This window comes from Enhydra lutris, unplaced genomic scaffold (assembly GCF_002288905.1).
Source record: "Enhydra lutris kenyoni isolate GAN:26980312 unplaced genomic scaffold, ASM228890v2 scaffoldscaffold82, whole genome shotgun sequence".
Taxonomy (NCBI): domain Eukaryota; kingdom Metazoa; phylum Chordata; class Mammalia; order Carnivora; family Mustelidae; genus Enhydra; species Enhydra lutris.
In genome coordinates, this window is record NW_019154166.1 from 2,761,885 (window position 1) to 2,782,731 (window position 20,847).

At 52.3% G+C, this 20,847-nt stretch overlaps 2 protein-coding genes and 4 non-coding genes across 10 annotated transcripts; 4 read left to right on the forward strand and 2 right to left on the reverse strand.

Annotated features, from left to right (window-relative positions):
- Nucleotides 1–1,029: 1,029 nt before the first annotated feature.
- LOC111161184 (transmembrane protein 107) lies at nt 1,030–4,645 on the reverse strand. 5 transcript variants are annotated; one of them, XM_022524750.1, is made up of 5 exons: nt 4,377–4,645; nt 4,128–4,195; nt 3,916–4,016; nt 3,083–3,179; nt 1,030–2,838 (listed from the first exon to the last, which is right to left on the reverse strand). In XM_022524750.1, exons 1-5 carry the CDS (start codon nt 4,461–4,463, stop codon nt 2,769–2,771), a joined length of 423 nt encoding a protein of 140 aa, XP_022380458.1. In that variant the 5' UTR covers nt 4,464–4,645; the 3' UTR covers nt 1,030–2,768. The 5 variants fall into 5 exon arrangements, with proteins under 5 accessions (XP_022380458.1, XP_022380461.1, XP_022380459.1 ...); XM_022524753.1 differs by having other exon boundaries at nt 2,295–2,838; nt 3,104–3,179; nt 3,916–4,035; nt 4,129–4,195; nt 4,377–4,463; XM_022524751.1 differs by having other exon boundaries at nt 2,295–2,838; nt 3,916–4,035; nt 4,129–4,195; nt 4,377–4,463.
- Nucleotides 4,646–12,350: 7,705 nt separating this feature from the next.
- On the forward strand, nt 12,351–12,422 carry TRNAW-CCA. The gene has a single exon. It is a non-coding gene; the product is annotated as a tRNA-Trp (tRNA).
- Nucleotides 12,423–12,851: 429 nt separating this feature from the next.
- On the forward strand, nt 12,852–12,933 carry TRNAS-GCU. Its single transcript has one exon. It is a non-coding gene; the product is annotated as a tRNA-Ser (tRNA).
- A 248-nt stretch (nt 12,934–13,181) lies between these two features.
- On the forward strand, nt 13,182–13,255 carry TRNAT-AGU. The gene has a single exon. It is a non-coding gene; the product is annotated as a tRNA-Thr (tRNA).
- A 347-nt stretch (nt 13,256–13,602) lies between these two features.
- On the forward strand, nt 13,603–13,676 carry TRNAI-AAU. The gene has a single exon. It is a non-coding gene; the product is annotated as a tRNA-Ile (tRNA).
- Nucleotides 13,677–14,378: 702 nt separating this feature from the next.
- LOC111161190 (BLOC-1 related complex subunit 6) lies at nt 14,379–16,191 on the reverse strand. Its single transcript, XM_022524763.1, has one exon. The coding sequence runs from the start codon at nt 16,137–16,139 to the stop codon at nt 15,066–15,068; it is 1,074 nt and encodes a 357-aa protein (XP_022380471.1). The 5' UTR covers nt 16,140–16,191; the 3' UTR covers nt 14,379–15,065.
- Nucleotides 16,192–20,847: the final 4,656 nt, after the last annotated feature.

Here is a 20,847-nt window from a genome sequence, read left to right on the forward strand (position 1 = left end):
AGACAGAGATTACAAGTAGGCAGAGAGGCAGGCAGAGAGGAGGAAGCAGGCTCCCTGCTGAGCAAAGAGCCCGATGTGGGGCTCGATGTGGGGCTCGATCCCAGGACCCTGGAATCATGACCTGAGCTGAAGGCAGAGGCTTTAACCCACTGAGCCACCCAGGCGCCCCATAAGTAAAATCTTAAAAAAAAAATAAAAACAAACAAAAAAAAAAACCCCACTACTACCAGTTCTCCAAAAATAGTATGCGTTTATGTATGTATGTAAGTTTATTATAAATCTTACTGATTCAAAGGATGTGTAACACAGAACTTACAAATAATAAAACATACAATATTCTTAATTGTAAATTCCACTCTTGTATTCATGACTACATAGACCAAGTTGTGTCCCAACTCCAAGGTATTTCCAGTATGAATGCTGGTTGATATTTTAATTCACATTTTTGAGTAAGACGAAAATGAAACACTGGGGATGTGTGAAGATTTCACTCCTTCCTCAATGACTTGACGAACTTATTTGCTGAATCTGACAATAATTTGCAACTTCTGGGGGGAATTTCATTTTGGGTGCCATTCACAATGTAACAGGCGTGACATTTTTCAATTTAACATGCATTATTAACATTTCCTCCATCACCCTCTTAAATCTAGACAACCAACAAAGCCCAACATGTAGCGTTCGCCAATTTCTGGGGTGTAAATACTCTTACCGGGGCCGAATTCAAAATGTCAACTTGGTGTCTCTATGAGTTGGGAAGAGAAACACACGTACTGGCCCATCGTTATACAGCACCGCCACTATACAGACACAATACATGTAAATGAGTGCCAGAGCACATGACAGTAAAACTTGGAAAATAATCAGGAACCTGGAACTAATGGAACACTGTGTGTCAACTATACTCAGTAAAAATAAAAAAAAATTCCTACAAACTAAAAAAAGAAACAAAAAAAAATCAGGAAGTAATGAGTTTTGCATATATTACCTCTGCGATTCTTTTTTTTTTTTTACACCTCTGTTTTTAAATATAATTCATCTGTGGAGTTTACATGATTTCTGATAATAGCCGTGGCGCAACTAGCCCCCAGTGTTTCTGAAAAACAAAAAGTCCGCTTTCAGCAATCAGCGAACCCCATCCGTGGGTGCGGGCGACAGCCAGACTGCCGTGGAATGTGACCTTCCTGACTAGTCTGTAAGCACGACCCGCAATGTCCACCTTCCTTGCTTCCAGTACAGTCTACCCCCCAATTCTGCTCCAGCTACACCGCCAGACCCCAGGAGCCACAGGATCTGTGATGGCTGAGGCTGAGCAGGCATCATGTTCAGCACGACTCCCACAGTGCCTACCACAGTGCCTTTGCATGCAGTTAGGTGCTCAGTAAGTAGCCAATAAACGCTCAAGATGAAAGGCTGCCAGAGGGCACAGGCGCGGAGGGAAAGGTTGGTTCCATGTGTGTGAGGCATCACCTTGGACGCCTTTGCTCATTTAGGATGGCCTAGGCTCCATCATTTAGGACAGATAATCTTCCCGTACATAACACTGACCTGCGCGAGGAAACTGGACCTCGCGAACACTCGTCAGCCCTTCAGACTCTGCTGGCACGTCCGCACTAGGCCCAATTGTGTTTCCAAACTCCCTCTGAGCACGTTCCGGCCGCGCGCTAGCAGCTAGAGCTGCGGGTTCTCACCACACCCCTGACGTCGCCCCCGGGGAAGCCATACCCACCTTCCGCAGCCGGTGGGTCCTCTCTGCCACCTCGAGAGAGAATGGGTGAGACACCAAGTAGGAGCGACAGGAAAAGTGACTTATTCCCAATCTGGAGACACCCACGCCACTGCCCTACAGCCAGAGAAAAAGGCCGCAGTCCCGACTCAGCAGAAGAACCTTGTCATTGACAGATAAACGGTTACACACAAACAAACAACCAACCTGTCACTGACAACCAAAATCTGCCCGTTTCTACCGACTAAAAAGCGGGATCGCCAGACAGAATCAGACAGGAGCGACCGGGGTGTTGCAAGTCCCGGCCACGCGGAGACGCTAATCACGCATCATGCGAGCTCCAATCATCATGTTCCGATCTGCCCTCCCGAAGGAGGAACAGGTAAGGATTATCCTACCTGACGATAAAACAGCTTCTCTGCGTATTCCTTACTCAGGGCAAAGGAGGCCGCTTTCGTCTACGGTGAGTAAATAAGGCGCGGACCCCAGCAACCTGAAATTATCTAGGCTCTCCCATTTCTATTGCTACATGTATTTGCAGTTACTAAAGACATTCCCCCCCACCCCCGACATTTGGCTGCAAAAACCCTGATAATAATAATAAAAAAAGAATCCCTCCCAGAATGCTCCACTCAGGAGCTTGGCACCCTAACGGCAGACAGCGCTTGTTATTTACATATCCCCGCCTACTTCCTTCCGCTAGATGCTACCGTAATAACCAAAATAAAAGCGAAACTTAGGATTGACAGTCTGCAAGGCTGCAAAATAGCCCTGCGTTGCCTTAGTAGTTTGGCCACCCCAATCCTCCCCTAAACGTTTTTTTAAGTCTTGATCTTATTCTAAAATATATTTTATTACAAAGCACTGAATAAAACGCTGATCATCCCAGACTCAAGTGATAATTACCCTAACAGGAAAAATGACATCCTCCACCAAATGCAGTGTTACTGTGGAGGGCTGAAGATGTCCTTTCTTCTTCCAGGAATGGTGAGCTGTCCCTTGCTCCTCCAACCTTCAATCCTATGCTCCCGCCATGAACGTATCAGAAAGGTTTCTTTTTCAGCCCAAAGACGCTGATGAACAATGCTATTTCGGTGATAGCGGGGAGGGCACTGCGGACAGAAGAAGGTGGGTTCAAGGATCCTTCCAAAAAAAAAAAAAAAAAAAAAAAAACCCAAATCCCCAAACCAGAGACTCCACCCCTAAAGTGTAGGAGATGGGGGACTTCAAGAGACTATAGCAGATTGAGTGGATCTGCTATATCCTCCCAGACCATGGAGTAAAGGCTTGTGTGGGGGAAACCTTCAGAATGAGTAGACCTTCCTCCCCCATCCCAAACATTGGCGGCCATCATACCTGCAGAAGACAAAAATGTACCAGTACGTGGTGCACTCCCAACGCTCGAATATGAAAAAGGACAGGGCCACGGATGCACTACAGTGAGCCCCAATGGCTTGGGAATGCACCAAAGTCAAGGAAAGCCTTTGGTTCAATATGTGGTGATGAGCCTCAAAAGGCATTGCTGGGACCGGCGTCTGCGCTGTTTCACCCCCAGCTCCCGCACCACACTGCAAAGGCCAGAGCCTGCAGCCCTGACTTCTGAGTTCTAGAACATCCATGTGAGTATAGACCAGGGCTGGGCCTGCAGAGCTAGGATCCCAGGCTACCCCAACCCAGCGTCTAGGGCTAACCTGGATCCTACAGGTCCAGGAGTAGGCGCCCCATCCACCCCAGGCACACGAGAATACTCACAGTGACTTGACACACTGCTGGAAATCACCAGGCAGCAGCCTGGTCTTCCCAGCTGCAATTCAAGTGTCAAGAACCTTCCCCGGTCCATCTTGTTCATCTCTCTCTCTCTTACTCATTTATTTAGCTGTCTCTTCTGAGTTTCCATAGTGCCTCTCCCTATCTTTACACACTCCTATAGCCCAGAGCTGCTCACACTGGGTTACAGAATGTCTGAGCATCTGCCTCTTCCTCAAGGTGGAAAACTGTCTGTTACTCCCATTTGGGATCTTCAGTGCTTGGTGCATGGCGGGAGCTTAACAAATGACCGAAGATTGTATTAAATCTTCCACATTGCCTAAGAAGATCTGCGAACTGGAGAGGCGGTTTGCCCCGGCCAGAGCACGAGTTAGGTGGCTGGAGGGAGTGGAGATGGAAATGCGCCGTGCATAAAAGGATACAGATGAGACTCTGGGTGCTGTTGAACATGGAAACTCCCGAGAAGAAACCCGCCAGCTCCACTGCAAAGAGGCCAAGGGTGACAGAGAGCGCTACCACCAGCCTGCAGAGAGGAAGGGGGCAGGCTCAGGCCTCCTGGACTTCTTCGAAGACCCCTCCACTCCCACTACCGCTGAATTATGACCACCCTGCCCCCCCCCCCCCGAGCGCTCACCGAATGTCCTGCTTCTCGTACTCCTCCGGGGTGAACGTGAGAGGCAGGCAGGCCTGGATGTTGCTGTCCTGGGAGCAGAGCAGAGCGGAAGAAAGTGAAAGAGGGGCGGGCTGCGGGGCAGCACCGGGGTCAGAGGGGGACGGGAGGACCCGCCCACGTAAGGTCCTGGGGAAGTGGCGCCGAGCGGCTGGGAGCACCCCAAGGTGGGAATGGAGTTGGGGGGCGGGAGGCGGTGGCCGTGGGTCTTACCCGGGACCAGAACAAGGTGATGACGACCACCAGATGCGCCAGGAGCGTCAGGAAGCGAGAGGGCACGAGCCCCGAGATCCGGCCCATGGCCCCGCGGGGGCAGGGGTACCGACTGCAGCGGAGGGCGCGCTCTGCGGGGCTGAAAGCTCAGGAAGGGCCACTCCTCAAGTCTCTCCTGCCCGCACGCAAAAATTCGACCGCCGCCTCCTTCCCGCTTGCGCTGGCGCCTCCCAGTTACCTTGGCAACCGCGTCCACAGGCGCGGCGGCCCGATCTCGGGAAATCTCGCGAGAGCAGTCATTTCTCGAGCCGCGGCGTGAGTTGCGGGTGGCCGCTGGGCGTGCGGTTCGGCCCTCGGTCCCCGCCGCTTGGACTGGGAGGGCCCGCGGCTCGAGGTGCTCTCCAGACACCGCTGTCCCCGTTGAGCCGGTCTTAGGGCGTCGCCGGGCCTAAGGCAGGGACACGCTCTCCCTCCGCCGCCTCCCCGTGCTTCCCACCACCCTGGGGCGCCGCAGGCGCGGAAACGGAACGCGGAGACGTGGATGCCCCTGCCCTGTCCGCCGTCACTTACTAGATGGTCACGGTGTCCCTGATGATCCGAGGACCCCGGACCGGAACCTTCCTTGATCCTCTGACCTCCCCCTCCCCTCGAACCCCCAGACGACTTGGCTCAGTGGCGAGGGAATCGCCAGAGAGCAAAAGTTGGCTCTGCACGTGGAAGCGAGGCGCGTCCGGGGAGGGAGCGATGACCCGGCCAAGGGCACGAGCCCTGCCCCGCTGGGAGGCAAGGAGCGGGCTGCGGCGCCGACTGTGCTCGAATTTCCTTATCTCTCCGAGGTGTGGGCACCTGACTTGGCCCAGCAGCATTCCGAGGACCTCTTACTGTCAGCGCCCTCTCTGACCTTGGGCCCTCTGCTGAGATCCCGGCAGAACGGAAAGTTCTCGCCCTTGCTCTCTGCTCCCTGGTCAGGTCCCTGCATGCCCGGGACCTCCCCAGCCCAAGTACCGGAAGATCTCTTTTCTACTCCACCCTGGCGCTTTTAGGTGGGTCTAAGCTAAACACGCACGCCCAGGGGCCATTTGTGATTCCTAAATCCGTTCAACAAATAATCATTGACCCGCTAGCAAGTGCAGGGCTCTTATCCCTGAGAAACAAGTCAGAAGGCTCTACCTTCCCGGAGTTTATATTCTTCATCAAGGAGATTAGATGAGCCACAAACATACAAAGGAATAAAAAATCCGCAGGGTAAGAGGTGCTAGAAATATATTTTTTAAAAAGGAGACGCAAGGAAAGGCCCTTCGAAAAATGAGTGATTCATTCTTCAACTTTGTTGTAGAAAATGTCAAAATTGAGAGGGAACACATTTCTGTCTTTGAGGACCCCAATGTAATAGATACATTTCCTTTTTCTAAACCAGTGGGTAAAAAAATTCAGAACTCAAAGAGATAATGACGAGGTGTTTGCTCAAGATCATGAAAGACAAAGACTGAAGAACTCTTCCAGATTTAGGGAGACTAAAGAGATGTGACACATTTGACTTGAGAAATATGATGGATTTTAGACCAGGTTTAAAAAAAAAAAAAAAAGCCTCAGGGGTGTCTGGGTGGCTCAGTGGGTTAAAGCCTCTGCCTTTGGCTCAGGTCATGGTCCCAGGGTCCTGGAATCGAGCCCCGCATCGGGCTCTCTGCTGGGCCAGGAGCCTGCTTCCTCCTCTCTCTCTGCATGCCTTTCTGCCTACTTGTGATCTTTGTTTGTCAAATAAATAAATAAAATCTTTTTTAAAAAGTCTCAAACACTATCTTTTGTTGCAAAGGACATCAGTGGAACAACTGGGAAACTGGAATGAGGTCTCTAGTTTAGGTATCAGTAATATCCATGTTAATTTCCTCATTTTTTATAATTCTACTGCTGTTATGGAAAAGACTGTCCTTGCTAGAAAAAGCACACTATTTTAGGGGTAAAGGAGCATTATGTCTGCAATTTACTCTCAAATGGTTTAGAAAAATATGTATGTGTCTGTAGAGCCAGAAAGAGAGGCAATGATGGAGCGAACACGGTCTCGAAAGTACATGGGAATTCTCTGTATTTTATATATATGTTTTTTAAACGATTTATTTATTTGGGAGGGGGGCAGACAGGGAGAGAGAGAATCTCAGGCAGACTTCCCAGTGAGCACAGAGCCAGACAAGGGACTGAATCTCACAGCCCAGACATCATGACTGGAGCTAAAACCAAGAGTCAGACGCTTATCCAACTGAGCCACCCAGGCACCCCTTATATTTATTATTTTAAGTAAGCTCTACACCCAAGCTGGGGCTTGAACTCATGACCCCAGATCAATAGTCACCTGCTCTATGTACTGAGCCAGCCATGTGCCCCTCTCTGTATTATTTTTGCAACTCTTCCATAAATCAGATTATTTAAAATAAAAAGTTTTAAGCGATAGCCCTTCCTAAGGTTTCCTTTTCGGTCTTCTATAATATTATCATTGAGACATTAAATTACTTTATAAAAAGAAGGAATGACTTTCTGGGGTTGATGGTCCCTGTATGTTAAACAACTATACGTTGAATCTATGCAGTGACATTTTCCTATAAAACCATCTCTTTAAAGGGCAGTGCAGTCTTAAATTTCACAATGGAGACAATGTGGTCACCAAAACCCACAAAATAAAAAACACAATCATTTAGACTTTTCAGAGGAATTCTCTGTATAAAGAGTGAGATTCAACCAAGTCTCTGAATTTTTTTTTTTTTTTTTTACTCCAGAAAAATTGGGCGGAAATCACATGTTACCTGCACGGGCCTTCTGAGCTCTCAGGTGTGTAGGGGAGGTTTTTTCTTTAACTGTTGAACCGTTTTAAAGTTCTGAAAATAAGGGCGCCTGGGTGGCTCAGTGGATTAAGCCACTGCCTTTGACTAGGGTCATGATCTCGGTGTCCTGGGATTGAGCCCCTCATCGCATCGGGCTCTCTGCTCAGCGCGGAACCTGCATCCCTCTCTTTCTCTGCCTTCTTGTGATCTCTGCCAAGTGGATAAATAAAATCTTAAAAAAAATTTTTAAAAAGAGTTCTGAAAATATTATCAAACCTTCCCCCATCTCAGGAGGGACAGGAAAACTCTGTCTTCATCTCAGGAGGGACAAGCAAAGTACAGTGGACCCAACTGCTTCTCTCTTTGGAGGTGACCCTCATCAATATGAGGCCTTCAAAACAAGCGACAGTGTTCATGTCCTAAGTACAATGAGAGACAGGCTCCGTGTGAGCACAGCACAGCAAGCACGAAAATATTCTGAGTGCACAGATAAGACCCAAGGACTGAAGGGGTCCTCCCTTCGCCTCTAACTCACATGACTTTTTCTCCTGGGAATGGGAAGCCCAGGCCACTGTCATTACCAACGTCTCCCAGTAACAGTTGTCAAGTCTGACGTTTCACAGACGAAGGAAACACTTTCAACCACTGCAAGTGAGCAAAACCCAGGACCTGTTTTTGCAAGATCTTCCAAAGTCGTGGAACAAAGAGAATGTAGAGGAGTCAGCCAGCCATGGGGAAAAGATTGGGGAAAGAACTTTCCAGACGGAGGTACAGCAAGGGCAAAGGTCCTTTAGGTGGGAATGAGGCCAGAACAGGCCAGTCTGTTCTTTGAACAGAAGGAAGCTGGTATGTCTGGAGGCTAGTAATGCGAGGGGAAGAAGAGATTAAGGTGGGGTGGGATGGGCAGACACAGGTGCGAGGCTTGCAGCCAGGGGGAGGGACCTGGTCAGGTCTGTGTTCTCGAAGACAACTTTGGTTGCAATGTGGAGAACGGATTTTGAGATGTTAGGGAGCAGGCATGGGAAGAGGCTGTTGTAGTGATCCCAGGACGGACAGAATGAGATTGGGCAAGAGTGGAATAAAGAAAGTGGAACAAAGTTTCAGGAATCAAGAGATCATTAAAAGATAAGAAGGTCTAAACATGGGGCTATGAGTGAGTGATGAAAAAGGAAGGGGTCAAGGATGACAGAATTTGGGGCTCCCGCAGCTGCAAGTGTGGGGCATTCTGCTTATAATAGGCTTCCCGCCTAGGGAACCTACTAGATACTAAGAACTGGGTAGTCACATTTCACATTATGAATTAATAACAGTGAGCAGGCGTTTAGGTCTGTCTTGCCGCTCTCCATGATGACCTTGGTTCGCAGAAGCCCGCCCCACAGAGGTCACACAAATTTGAGTGTTAGAGCCACCCTGTGGCCACAGGAGGTACTGCTGGTGACCTGGTGCGTCCTTCCCTTCGCGGGGGTCCACTGACTCCAGCCAGGGCTGGACCCCCGCTGTCCAGCCCTGATGGACATCTGCTCCGGTCAGAAAAAAGCTCAGGGGAAAAAATTCGAACATATGTAAAAATAAATCAAACAGAAGGATAAATCCCTTTGAAGCCTGCCATTCTGCTCCATCAGTTACCAACACGAGGCCAACCTTGCTCAGCCCAGCTCCCTCCCAGCCGCACTAATTATTGCCAAGCAAAACCCAGACATCACCAAATAGCTCAGATTGCCCAATATCCATCATACAGACGCATGACGAAGTCCACACCTTGCACTTGATTGATGTGTCTCTTAAATCTTTTTTTTTTTTTTTTTTTTAAATCTTCGGTTCTTCCTCTTTGTTCCCCTTCCTTGCAGTTTCTCTGATGAAGACACTGGGCCGTTGGGACAGAGACATTTGGTCCTGTCATTTCATATGTTCCTCTGCGTCCTGTGTTTCCTGTAGACTGGTTGCTAGATCTAGTGTTTGATGAGTCTCACATTCATTTTTCCAGTAAATAGACATCACGGGAGTTGGCTTGTATTTCTGATCCTGTCCCATCAGGAGGCGCATCCTGGCCGCTTGTCTCTTTTTTCCCGTGTTCGATCTGAGCAGTGGAGTCAGGCATAGTCAGACCGAGGGAAGCATTACAAAGTTCCCATTAGGTTTTCACGCACGGGTTTCATTGATCGCTGCTGCCTAGCCTCATTCTTGCAGGAAGAGTTGCAAAACAGGGGCGTCTTAATTGCATCGTTCCTTTCTGCACTTGTCACCTGTTATTCTTCCATAAATAAATAAGAATGTGCCTTTGTCAACTTGTTGTTTACCTTGAAATACAGGTTACCCAGGAAAAGCTGGGTTTTGTTTTTGTTTCGAGAGAGGCCAGACATCCAAATTTTTACTCCAGTTACAAATGTTAGCATCCAACTAAACGGTGAAAAAAAATGTGAAAAGGGAGAAAAATACCCCTGATGACAAGAGCATATACAGCATACAACTGCCCCAGGCCACCAGCTTTCAGCCTGCGGACCAGCACCGCCCAGCAGAACTTTCCTTGATGGAAATACTTCACACTGTCTCTGTCGCATGTAGTAGCCAGCTAGCTCCATGGGGCTGCTGAACGCTTGGAATAGGGCGAGCGGGACTAAGGAACTGGATGTTTGAATTTCAGATTCATTTGACAAAGCCCCGTATTGAATAGCCCCTCTAGTGACTAACCATATTGAGCAAAGCAGCTCTGGACAGAATAATCTATTGGTTTCTAAAACTTGGAAGCTGGTGGGATAAATGGAGATTTAAACATCCGAGTATACTCTGGGTGGTGACCCTGCACTGATAATTCCTCACACCTGCTACAGAACCTTTCTGAGCCTAGAGGTCAAGTCCACATTCCCTGGTACCATATCCACTGACCCAACTTCCCTTTCTTTCTTTTTTTTCCTTTTTTAAGATTTTATTTATTTGACAGTCAGAGACCACAAGTAGACTGAGAGGCAGAGAGAGAGGGGGAAGCAGGTTCCCTGCTGAGCAGAGAGCCCGACTGTGGGCTCGATCCCAGGACCCTGAGATCGTGACCCGAGCCGAAGGCAGAGGCTTAATCTACTGAGCCAACCAGGAGCCCGCCAACTTCCCTTTCTAGCAAAAATTTTCACCCTATCCCATGCTCTCAGCTTCTCAGACATGTCTCTTTCCTCTATAAAGTAGGCTTTGCCCACGCTAGTGCTTTTGCTAATACCATCCCTCCTTAATTTCACAGATGCTTCTGGAATACTCAGTATACCCCAGGAATTGTATGGGGTGCTGGGAATACGTATTTCCTTCTCCCAAGTAACTTAGAGTGTGGTGAGGGAAACAATTAAAAGTAGTGTTTTAAGTGTTATCCTGGAGGAGACACAGAGCAAGCCTCCTCCCCGGGAAGCGGGGAGAAGTAAGGAAGAGAGAGCTTTTGAATTGAGTCTTGAAGGGTGTGTTAGGGGTCATCCAGATAAAGAAGGATAGTGGCACAGAGACAATCAATTGAAGTGAGTTTAAGGAACTTGAAATGAGTCACCGTGGCTGTCACCTGGGAGGTGAGGAGGCAGTAGCTGAAGAGAATCAGGCAAGGACCAGATATTAATAACAACCGTAATAGCTGATTAGGACCGGTCAGGTTCTGAGCACTTTATCTTAGGAAATATACTGCTACTGATCCATTTCCGGACACGGAGATGCAAGGACGTTCAACAAGGAGCTCAAATCACACGACTAGTAAGTAGCAAAGCCTATATGTGAATACTGGCAACCTGCTTCCAGGGCCCACTTAAAAAGTGCGTGACCTTGGGGATCCAGCCAGTAAGTTAGGACCTAATCTCCATGGGGATGGGGCACTGATTTTAAGCCACAGTGTGATGGGAATGAGCTGGCATTTTAAAAAGATGACCTTTGGAGGTAGAGACATTAGAGAGGAGTCTAGTACAATAATCCAGCAAGGGAGGATGGGGAATGAGAGTCAGCAGGAGAATTATGAAGGGAAATGGAATGGACAAGATTTGGGGACTGAGAATGGGGTGGGGGGGTAGTCAAGAGGAAACTCCCAGCCATAGCTTAGGCACTGGGTGGCAGTGCAGAAGGAGTGGGAAGGAAGGATGACAGGGGCACGTGAGGGTGTCCGGCAGGTGCTGGGGGGCTGAATCCAGAGGTGGGAGCAGGCTTCAGGAGCCCTGGGCACACGGATGACTGACTCCAGGGAAGGTGATGGCAGAGCTCTGCGGTTAAAGGACAGAGAAAGAGACTGGGGAACACGGATGGGGCGGAACAGGGGAAAGCCAGCATATCCATGTCCTGACAACCCCGGAAGAAGAAGGCTCTTAAAGATGTTGTCCTGACTCAATGAAAGCCAGGGGACGTCGGGGGTTGGGGTTGGGGGGGCTGACATCTCTGCGGACTCCGAGGACTTCGGGAGCACCACTGTACCTAACGCGACTCTAACCTGGAAGGGAAGGCGTGAGACACAGCGTGACCTCTGCCGCGGTTCTGGCCTGTTGAACGCCTCCAGAGGCAACTGGGGGTCTCTGCTAGCTGCCGGTACCCCTCTCCAGAAGCTGCCAGCTCATAACGAAGTCCGCCGTGATGAAATCAGGACAGTGGCCGCCTCCGGGAAGCGGCAGGGAAGAACTTTCGGGGGACGGGGGAGGTGAAGAAAGGAACTATACCTTGAATGGGTTGTGGGTTGCATTTGTTGAAATTTACCAAAACACACACTTCCGGTCTGTGTATGTCTCTGCCTGTAAATTATTCCCCAGAGCCGTAAGGAGCGACGAAACAACCGAAGCCGGGGCTCTACCGTGGACTTGGACACCAGAGTCTCCGAGCCGGGGCGGGGGCCGGGGCCGAGGCAGGCAGGGGGCAGCCCGGAGGAGCTGGTCTCGCGCCCCGCAGGTGCCCGGGGCGTGGGCAGCGCCCTCACGCTCCGCCCGGTCGCGTCCGTTCGTGCCACCCTCCCTGCACAGAGGCAGCTCGGGGCCGGGGGCTCGTGGGCAGGACGCCGGGGGCGGGGGCCCCGCGGGTGGCACGAGGCGGGCGGGACCGCGCACCCACCTCGCCGCCGGAGCTTAAGGGCCCGGGAGGGCCCTCGGCTCTCAGCCTCGATCGCCGGGACCCCGGCCGGCCGCCAAGTGGCCATGGAGAGACCTGTCCACCCCTTCGGCCGGCCGACCTCGTGGCGCAACGGTAGCGCGTCTGACTCCAGATCAGAAGGTTGCGTGTTCAAATCACGTCGGGGTCAGCTTTTTGTTTGTTTGTTTTGTTTTCCACCGGGGCTCCCGTCCCTTTTATTTACTCCCCTCCCCGGCGTGTCCACCTACCCCCGAGCGCCCGCGCCTGGGTCGGAGCAGCATCTCGCAGAGTCCGGAAGGGGAGCTCCCCCGGCACCCCGTCCCGAGCCGCCCCGTCGGGGGAGCCCAGATCCCGCGGGCTGGTGGGCGCGGATCCGGGTCCCGCAAGCGCGAGCCGGGGGCGAGGCTCCGGAGGACTGTCGCGCAGAGGGTCGCTCGGCCCCGAGGGGACAGCGTGGAGCGCGCGCGGGCGAGAAGGTCGCTCGGCGGCCGGTAGCCTGCAGGTCGCGTCGGCCGCGCCCTCCGCCACGTGGGCGGGTCCCGCGGGCGGGAGGACGAGTTCAGGCCCCAGAGAGAAGAGCGGAAGCATCTTCTTGGCGGACGAGGTGGCCGAGTGGTTAAGGCGATGGACTGCTAATCCATTGTGCTCTGCACGCGTGGGTTCGAATCCCATCCTCGTCGGCGTGCGGTTGCGGCCGCTCGAGTTCAATTTTGTCATCTCGTAGCGAGGATCTCTCGTTACCGCCCACCTGCCCCGTCTCCGTTCCGGCGTCACCCCGGTACTTCGCGGTCGCCCCCGGCCGTCGTTTTCGTCCCCTCTACTCGTTTTCCAGGACGACCAAAGCCGGCTTACAAGGGACACGGAGGCGTCCGCGTACCTGCGGGAGGGGACCCGGCCAAGGAAAGAAGGCGGCGGGACCTAGACGGTGGGCGCCGTGGCTTAGTTGGTTAAAGCGCCTGTCTAGTAAACAGGAGATCCTGGGTTCGAATCCCAGCGGTGCCTCCGCGCTCTGCTGCTTTTGCGAAGACCCTCCGGGCATCCACAGATCCATCGGCGTCTCTCCCGGAATCCACCGGGGGGCCTCCGGGTGGCGCTTTCCGTTTCTGGCGTTTGCTGTCGCTCCTGGGGTCAGTATTTGCGCCCGGTGGACCCATGTCGCCGAGCCCCAGTGACTTCTGCGCTTGCCCGGGTCTCGCCTTGCTGCTATTTCCCGGGATGCTCGGTGATTCCGCCTGTATGTCGTTTTCACGTCTCTCAGGATGGTCTTGCTCATTTCTAATTTTTTTGGAGGACAGAACCCATAATATTATAAATTTAAATACCTCCAGACTCAAATACCACCACCATCTGGCCGGTTAGCTCAGTTGGTTAGAGCGTGGTGCTAATAACGCCAAGGTCGCGGGTTCGATCCCCGTACGGGCCAGAAGCAGCTTTTTGTTTTTTTTTTTTTTTTAAACTTTGAGACGCTGCAATTTCTTGTTATTTGGGAGGGTTTGTGAAGCAACATTTCCAATTCTAGAACTTTTCACACCCAAAATAGAAACGTGGAAACTCAGCCCAGGATGGTACTGACTTGAGGGGGGAAGAGGAAGGTTTAATAAAACTGTGGAGTTCCTTCTGTGATCTCTATAACGCTCCCGGCCATAATGTGGGGCTCCTGGAACTTAACTATGTGAACTCTGGGCAGGAAGCTTGGAGAGGTTGGAACGAATACGACACTGATCAGCGGAGTGTGGGAAAGTGTCAGGAATGGAGGTAACAAGCGTTCGCAGTCTTCCTCCTGAGTGAGGATGTCCAAATCACCCAGCCCCTGCCAGGCCCCTTCAAGATCTGAGAAGACAGCCCCTTCCCTTTCGATACCAGAGCACACTGCTTATTTTACTGGATCCCTGAGCCCGTATATGCGTGTCTCACGTGCCCCACCTCCCGCGGCCGCCCCCCACCCCCACCCCCATCGCAGTACTGCCTGAGAGCAGGAACCATATACCCTTGCCCATGGAGCCTGGGACTCTCGCCCCGCACCCAGCATCCGCCAAGAGAGCTCCATGAAAACCACCGACCCTCCTTCCCCGCTCCTTCAGCTCACCAATCCCTGGAACCCCACACAGACACACCTCAGCCTTAGCAGCAGCACTTTAATTCCACAAAAACTCAGAAAGCCAAAACTGATTAGAACACTCCACAACAGGTGGGCTTCAAAACCAGCAACAATTCAGCCTGAACCCTGAGAGCAGTGAGACCCCTCCCACCTCACCCCCTCTACCATGCAATGCATTCCTTCTAGTTCCACCCCGGTTCTGGCTGCGTAAGGGGGATGGTAGGGGGCCAGAGGGCAGAAGCAGGTGGGCATCCTTGTCTGCATGGCATGTGGCCAAGGACCACTCAAGCTCCCACAGCCCCTGGCACCTGAGATGTGGCCACTGGAGTCAGGGTGGCCACAGTGGGGGCTGAGGCCTCCTCTGTTCTCCGTTCTTGACCACATATGACAGTCCTGTCTCCCAAGCTGAGACCTAAAGGCCTGGGTTCCCAGAGATGGTGCTCTAGCTGGAGAAGAGAGTTGAGAACAAGGTCGCTCCAGATGGCCAACTTAACAGAAGCAGAGCATCATCCCCTCCCACCAGGAGAGGCTTTAGAAATTCCCCCATATACACCTGAATAAGGCCCAGCGAGTGGTCGCAGGCCTGCTAAATGCGTCTGGAAGAGCCTCCAATACATAGGCCTCCCCTCAGCGGGCAGTTCCCACCAGGGCTCCTTGAAGAGTCCTTAGGATCCTGCTGGGCCCTGGCTTGGCTAGCCTCTCCTGCCCTGCCGGTCACTTGCACAGGGCCTCCAACACCTCCAGGGTGCGTCGGATATCCCGCACTTGGCGCGCCAGCCCCTGCACTGGCTGCAGAGCCCGCTCCAGCTCTTCACAGCGCGCCAGCAGGGTGTACATGCCCTTGATGCTCATGTCCACCGCTTCGCCCAGGGAGTCCACGGCGTCGCGGTAGGTCTGGATGCAGCCCACGCTCAGCGCCGTCAGCTCCTGCACCGCGCCACCCAGCCCGCGCAGCAGACGGTCCACCCTGCCGCCTAGCTCCCGACTCAGCCGCTCCAGGTCCCGCAGCACGTCGGGGTCGATTGGGGGGATGGCCGGAGTGGGCGCGGGCGCTGCACAGGGCCGAGCCGGGGCAGGGGGCGGGGGTTGAGGGGCGGCGCTCAGACGAATCTTGAGTTGCAGGTTGTTGGCCACGAAGTGGGTGAGGTCGCCATGGCGGCTCACGGTGCCCTCGAGCTCCAGGGGGCTGGAGATGGTGGCGCGGCGCCCGCCGCCCGCGCCAGGCTCGGCACCCCCCGCGGACCCCGCGCCGCCGCACGCCCCGCTCAGACCGTCCAGGCTGCGGCTGTCCTGAAGGCGGCTGGAGAACGAGCGCCCAGCCCTGCCGGCCGCCGCCGCCTCCTCCTCCTCGTCGTCTTCCTCCCGCGGCTCAGCCTCCATCCCGCGGCCTCCCGGGCTCCCTCGACGGCAGCCCCCCTCCGACGCAGGCTCGTCCTCCCGCGGCTCAGGGTCCTCCTGGCGCCCGGAGGAGCCGTGCGGCTTGGGCTCGGGACCCGGGGCAACCCGGCGGCTCCCCGGCGCGGACGGCGTCCCTCCGCGGCCCGGCTCGTCGTCCCGAGCCTCCCGCTCGGCCCCGTGGACGGCGCCGAGGCTCGAAGTCTTCGGGGACGCCGCGGGGTGGCAGCTCGCGCTCCCAACGTTCTCGGCCTCTTCCTGCCCGCACCCCGCGAGGCCCGAGGGCGGCGCGGAGGGCACTCGGCCCGGCCCGCCGCCGAAGATCGCGGCTTGCTGCTCCCCCAGAACCAGAAGGTCCGCTTCGGGCCCAGGCCGCCCCCGGGACGACTCCATGCCGCAGTTGGGGGCAAGCAGCCGAGGAACTGATTCGCCCCGGCTCGGGCGGCGTCGGCGGCGCCTTTAAGGGGCGTTGGTAGAGGCGCGCGATTGGCAGCCGGCTGACAATGGTCAGGACAGGAAGAACACTCTGATTGGTCGCCGTTGACCAGGAAGTCCCGGAAGAAGAGCTGTTACTGAGCAGCCGAACCCACGTGAGAGACGGCGGGGCGGGGCGGAGGAGGTGACAGCTGTCCTCGTCGCTCCCCCCCCTCAGGAGGAGGCGGGGCAAGTCTTAAAGATCAAGGTCCTGAAATACCCGAGTCCTCCGGGGCCGGGCACAGACTCGTCCCACCCACGGTTGTCACGCCCACGGTTGTTGCCTGGCAAACACACCCAGTGGGCTCCGCAGATGCGGCTCCTAGAGAGTTTGTGGGGACGCCTGGACCGTGGAGACTGAGCCGCACTTCGTCCGTGCGGAGGGATGAGGCCGGAATCCGCAGCAGAGCAACGAGCGGCGAGGTCCACCGCCCTCGGCCCGCCGACCTGCAGCACTGCCCGGAGCGGCTCGGGATGGACACCCGAGCAGGCTGGAGGGCTTTCCTCTGCCTCCGCTGCTCTGTCCTCTGCCTCCGGCACCCTCCACGTTGAGGCATCTCTCCGCTCGGAGGGTGCGGTGCGATTTTGCCACGAGGTATATGTCATTAGGATCCCTTCTCTTCCCCCGCCTCCCTTCGCTAGTCTGGCTGGAGCCACACTGCTGGCCCCTCACTGTCTCTGCCTCCGGGATTTAGACTTGCTCTTTTTTTTTTTTTTTTTTTTTTTTTTTTAATGCCGAGTCTACCAAGAAAGATTTCAGCTTCAGTTCCTAATTCAAATACCACCGTTTCAGCGAGGCCTCCCCTGACAACCTGTTTAAAATCGCAGCCACTTTTCCCAGCAACTACCGATTTCCCTTCTCTTCCTTAAGCTCTGTGAGGGTAAGGGTTGTTTTTTTTGTTTGTTTGTCTTGTGGGTTTTTTGGTTTTTTGGTTTTTGTTTTTGTCTGTTTTGATCCCTGTCCGCAGTGCTTAGGGTCCCCAGCATATGGTAGGCACTCCCTAATGTGTATTAAGTAAATGACCACAATCCGTTGATTTCCTCTTTGTGACTCGAACACATTCAAGATGTGTTTCTGTCTGGTGTACCCAGAGTCCTGACTACTAAACCATGAGGCCAATGGACTCCTCTAAGCTTCTCCCCGATCTCTGGGACTGATAAGCCCCACCGCCCCCACCTTGTCTTCCCTTTACCCCTCAGCAGCCAGACGCTCTTCGTTCAGCAAGGGATAGAAAACACAAGTTGAACCAACAACTTAAAACGAGGGGACTGCATCGTGTCATACGATAATGGTCTCAGGACAAGAGTGTGCTCAGAGAAGCTTGGGTCCAGTGCCCTAGGGCTGTCACAAAGGACCTGGTTTCTGGGGGCGGGGGGGCGGGTGCACTATATCCCAAATGCACTTCCTCATGGTGGCAAAATGGCTGCTGTTTGTCATTCTCTGGGGGTTGCATTAGTCTCCTTGGGCTGCTATAACAGAACACCATAAACACAAGAGATATTTATGTCTCAACACTTCTGGAGTCTGGGAGGCCCAGGATGACCGTTGACTTGGGTTTCTGGTGAGACTCCTCTTCCTGTCTTCTCCATGTGTCCTCACACCGTGCATACAAAGCCCGCCCTCAGCCTCCTCTTAGAAGGAACTAATCCTACCATAAGGACTTCAGCTTGAGGAAACCTGATTACCTCCAAAGGCCCCACCTCCAAATACCATCACAATGGGGGCTAATGTGTCAGCATTTGACTTTTGGAGGCTCAAGAACCTTCAGTCCATAAGTGTGTCTCTCATCATCCCTTTTTTATCTCTGGAGATCTGACTCTGTGTTTAAAGACACTCCCACCTTAACAGGCAGAGCCCACTTCCCACTCTGGAAGCTGAACTACCGAGCAACCCCTCTTCCAGCTTCCCTGGCCCATGGCTCTTGCTCTACCCTGGTTCGCTTCTGCAGTGGAATTTTCCCTCGCCGGGCGGCCTGGTCCTTCTAGAGATTCCTGGTGCTCCTCCAGAGTCCGTGAGTCACCCAGGATGCTCATAATAACGTCCACTTATGCTTAAGTGAGTCCAAATTATTCTGTTTCATGCAACCAGGACCCCTGAATGACATGCTCCCTCGTCTTCCAGAAGGAGGAAAGGAATAGCTTCTGTTAGACCTCATAGAAGAACAAACATGCATCTTTCCCCAAAGCCTCAGTTAATTTCCCTTTACATCGTATTGGCCTAAACTGGTTCACTTGCACAATTTAGTCACATTGGGTAATACCATGTCTGATTGACTTAGGGACACCCGGGAGGCTTAGTCAGTTAAGCATCTTCAGGTCATGATCTCAAGGTCCTGCCATTGCCCCGCATCCTTAGGGGCATGTGGGGAGTCTGCGTCTCCCTCTGCCTCTTCCCCTGCCCCTCCCCCTGCTCGTGCTTGCTCACTCTTTCTCTGTCTCAAATAAATAAATAAATAAAATATTTTTAAAAAGTACTGTGTATCTGGAAGCAGTCACTGGCAAGATGACAAGAATCAACTTATTAGGTTAAAACAATATGGTCCTCCTGGATCTAGGGGTGGGTCAGTTCCCTCCAGACCCCGGTAGCTGCAACACAGTGGGGGAGGGGCACGGGGCTTGTCCTATGTTAGGGGTCAGCCAAGTATGGCCGGTGGGCCAGATCTAGCTCCCTACCCCTTTTTTAATGGCTTGTGAGCTGAGAATGGTTTTTACAGGTTTAAATGGTTGAAAAAGGAAGGATATGAAATTTCATATAATTATACAAAATTCAGATTTCAGTATCCATAAGTTTTACTGGAATACAGTTTATGTTCAAGCATCTAAACTGTCTCTGGTTGTTTTTGGCAGAAACTTCATGATTTACCCTCCGGATAGTTTGCTATGTCTTGCTCTCTAGGCTGCTGGAAGTGGGAGCCCACCCCAGGAAGGGCTCCTTACTCCCGTTTGCCTATCCCTGTCAGTGGCCGCAAGTCACTGGGGTTCTCTGATGCATGACTCATGTTTCCATGCATATGCACGCTCTGTTCATGAGGCTTTGGAATACCCTTTTTAGAACTTTAGAAGCAGATTTGGGTCAAGGAGACTCATATTACCCAATAGTAGGGAAATAGACTTTTGCTGCAATCAGGGACAAATGTCTTTTTATATTTATTTATTTAGACACATTATTTTATTTTATTTTATTTATATTATTTTTTATTTATTTTTTTGAGAGAGAGAGCGTGTGAGCAGGGGGCTGGGGGTGGGTAGAGGGAGAGAGAGAACCTCAAACAGTCATGCCCAGCGCAGAACCTGTCATGGGCCTCAATCTCCCAAACCTGAGATCATGATTTGAGCTGAAATCAGGAGTCAGTTGCCAGTCCAACCGAGTCAGCCAGGTGTGCCTAGACAAATGTGTTTTGAAAAGCCCATGTTTTCCCCCACTACTCCCTGAACACACATATTTTTTTGTTGCAAACTACCCAATGCCTGTATATGGAAATTTGATATATGAAGAAAAGGGTGGCATTTCGGATCAATTTATATAAATGATGCAAGTGTAAGAGACCAGCGATTTGGACCAAAACAAAAATTAAAAACAAACAAACAAACACAAAAGACACAATGATTTCTTCCCTTACATTAAAAAAATAATTTTGATCACATTAAAAAAATTTTTTTTATTTATTCGAGAGAAAGAGTGAGAGTAGGAGCAGAAGGAGAGACTCCCACCAAGTATCAGGGAGCCTGATGAGGGGTTCGATCCCAGGACCCCGGCATCAAGACCTGAGCCAAAGGCAGACGCTTAACCGGTTGAGCCACACAGGTGCCTGACAGTAGATTTTTTAATGCTATTTATACCATGCACATTACTGCATTTGAAAACAGACAATTTTTTTTAAGATTTTATTTATTTATTTGATAGACAGAGATCACAAGTAGGCAGAGAGGCAGGCAGAGAGAGAGAGAGAGAGAGAGGAGGAGGAAGCAGGCTCCCGGCAGAGCAGAAAGCCCGATGCAGGGTTCGATCCTAGGACATGACCGGAGCCGAAGGCAGAGGTCTTAACCCAGTGAGCCACCCAGGCGTCCCAAGAACAGCCTACGTTAGAGGCAAGATAGGATTATTTCCATCTTCAAGGGCTCATAAAGATTAAGCCATCTGGCCAAGGTCACATGGCTAATGAACAGTGGAGAAAAGACTAGAACTCAGGGGTGCCAGACAGAAGCTAAAGCTCTATCCTCCGCAGGCCACAATGAGGGGAGCAGACCCCCTCTTGCATCTTGCCAGTGCCCACAGCACCCACAGAAATGTGGACAGGCTTTCGGGAGGATGTGGGGTGGAATGTAGGGTTTCTGTGGGATATGGAATAATGACATACCATCACATTATTTAATTAAGGGGGTGGCTCTTGCTAGAATACATGGAATTTCATGAGCAAGGAGATAATGCCTCTCAGAAACGTCTCCTGAGGGGTCAAGCACAGGTTACTGACCAAAGGTCATAACGCAGAACCCCTGATTTTTCCCATGACTGAAAGGAGGCTGCAGGTGCCAATCTAGACAGAGGGAAGAGCAAGTGCAAAGGCCCAGAGGTAGAAACGAATTTGCCAGTGTTCAAGGAACAGCAAGGAGTTCATGCTTTAGTGAT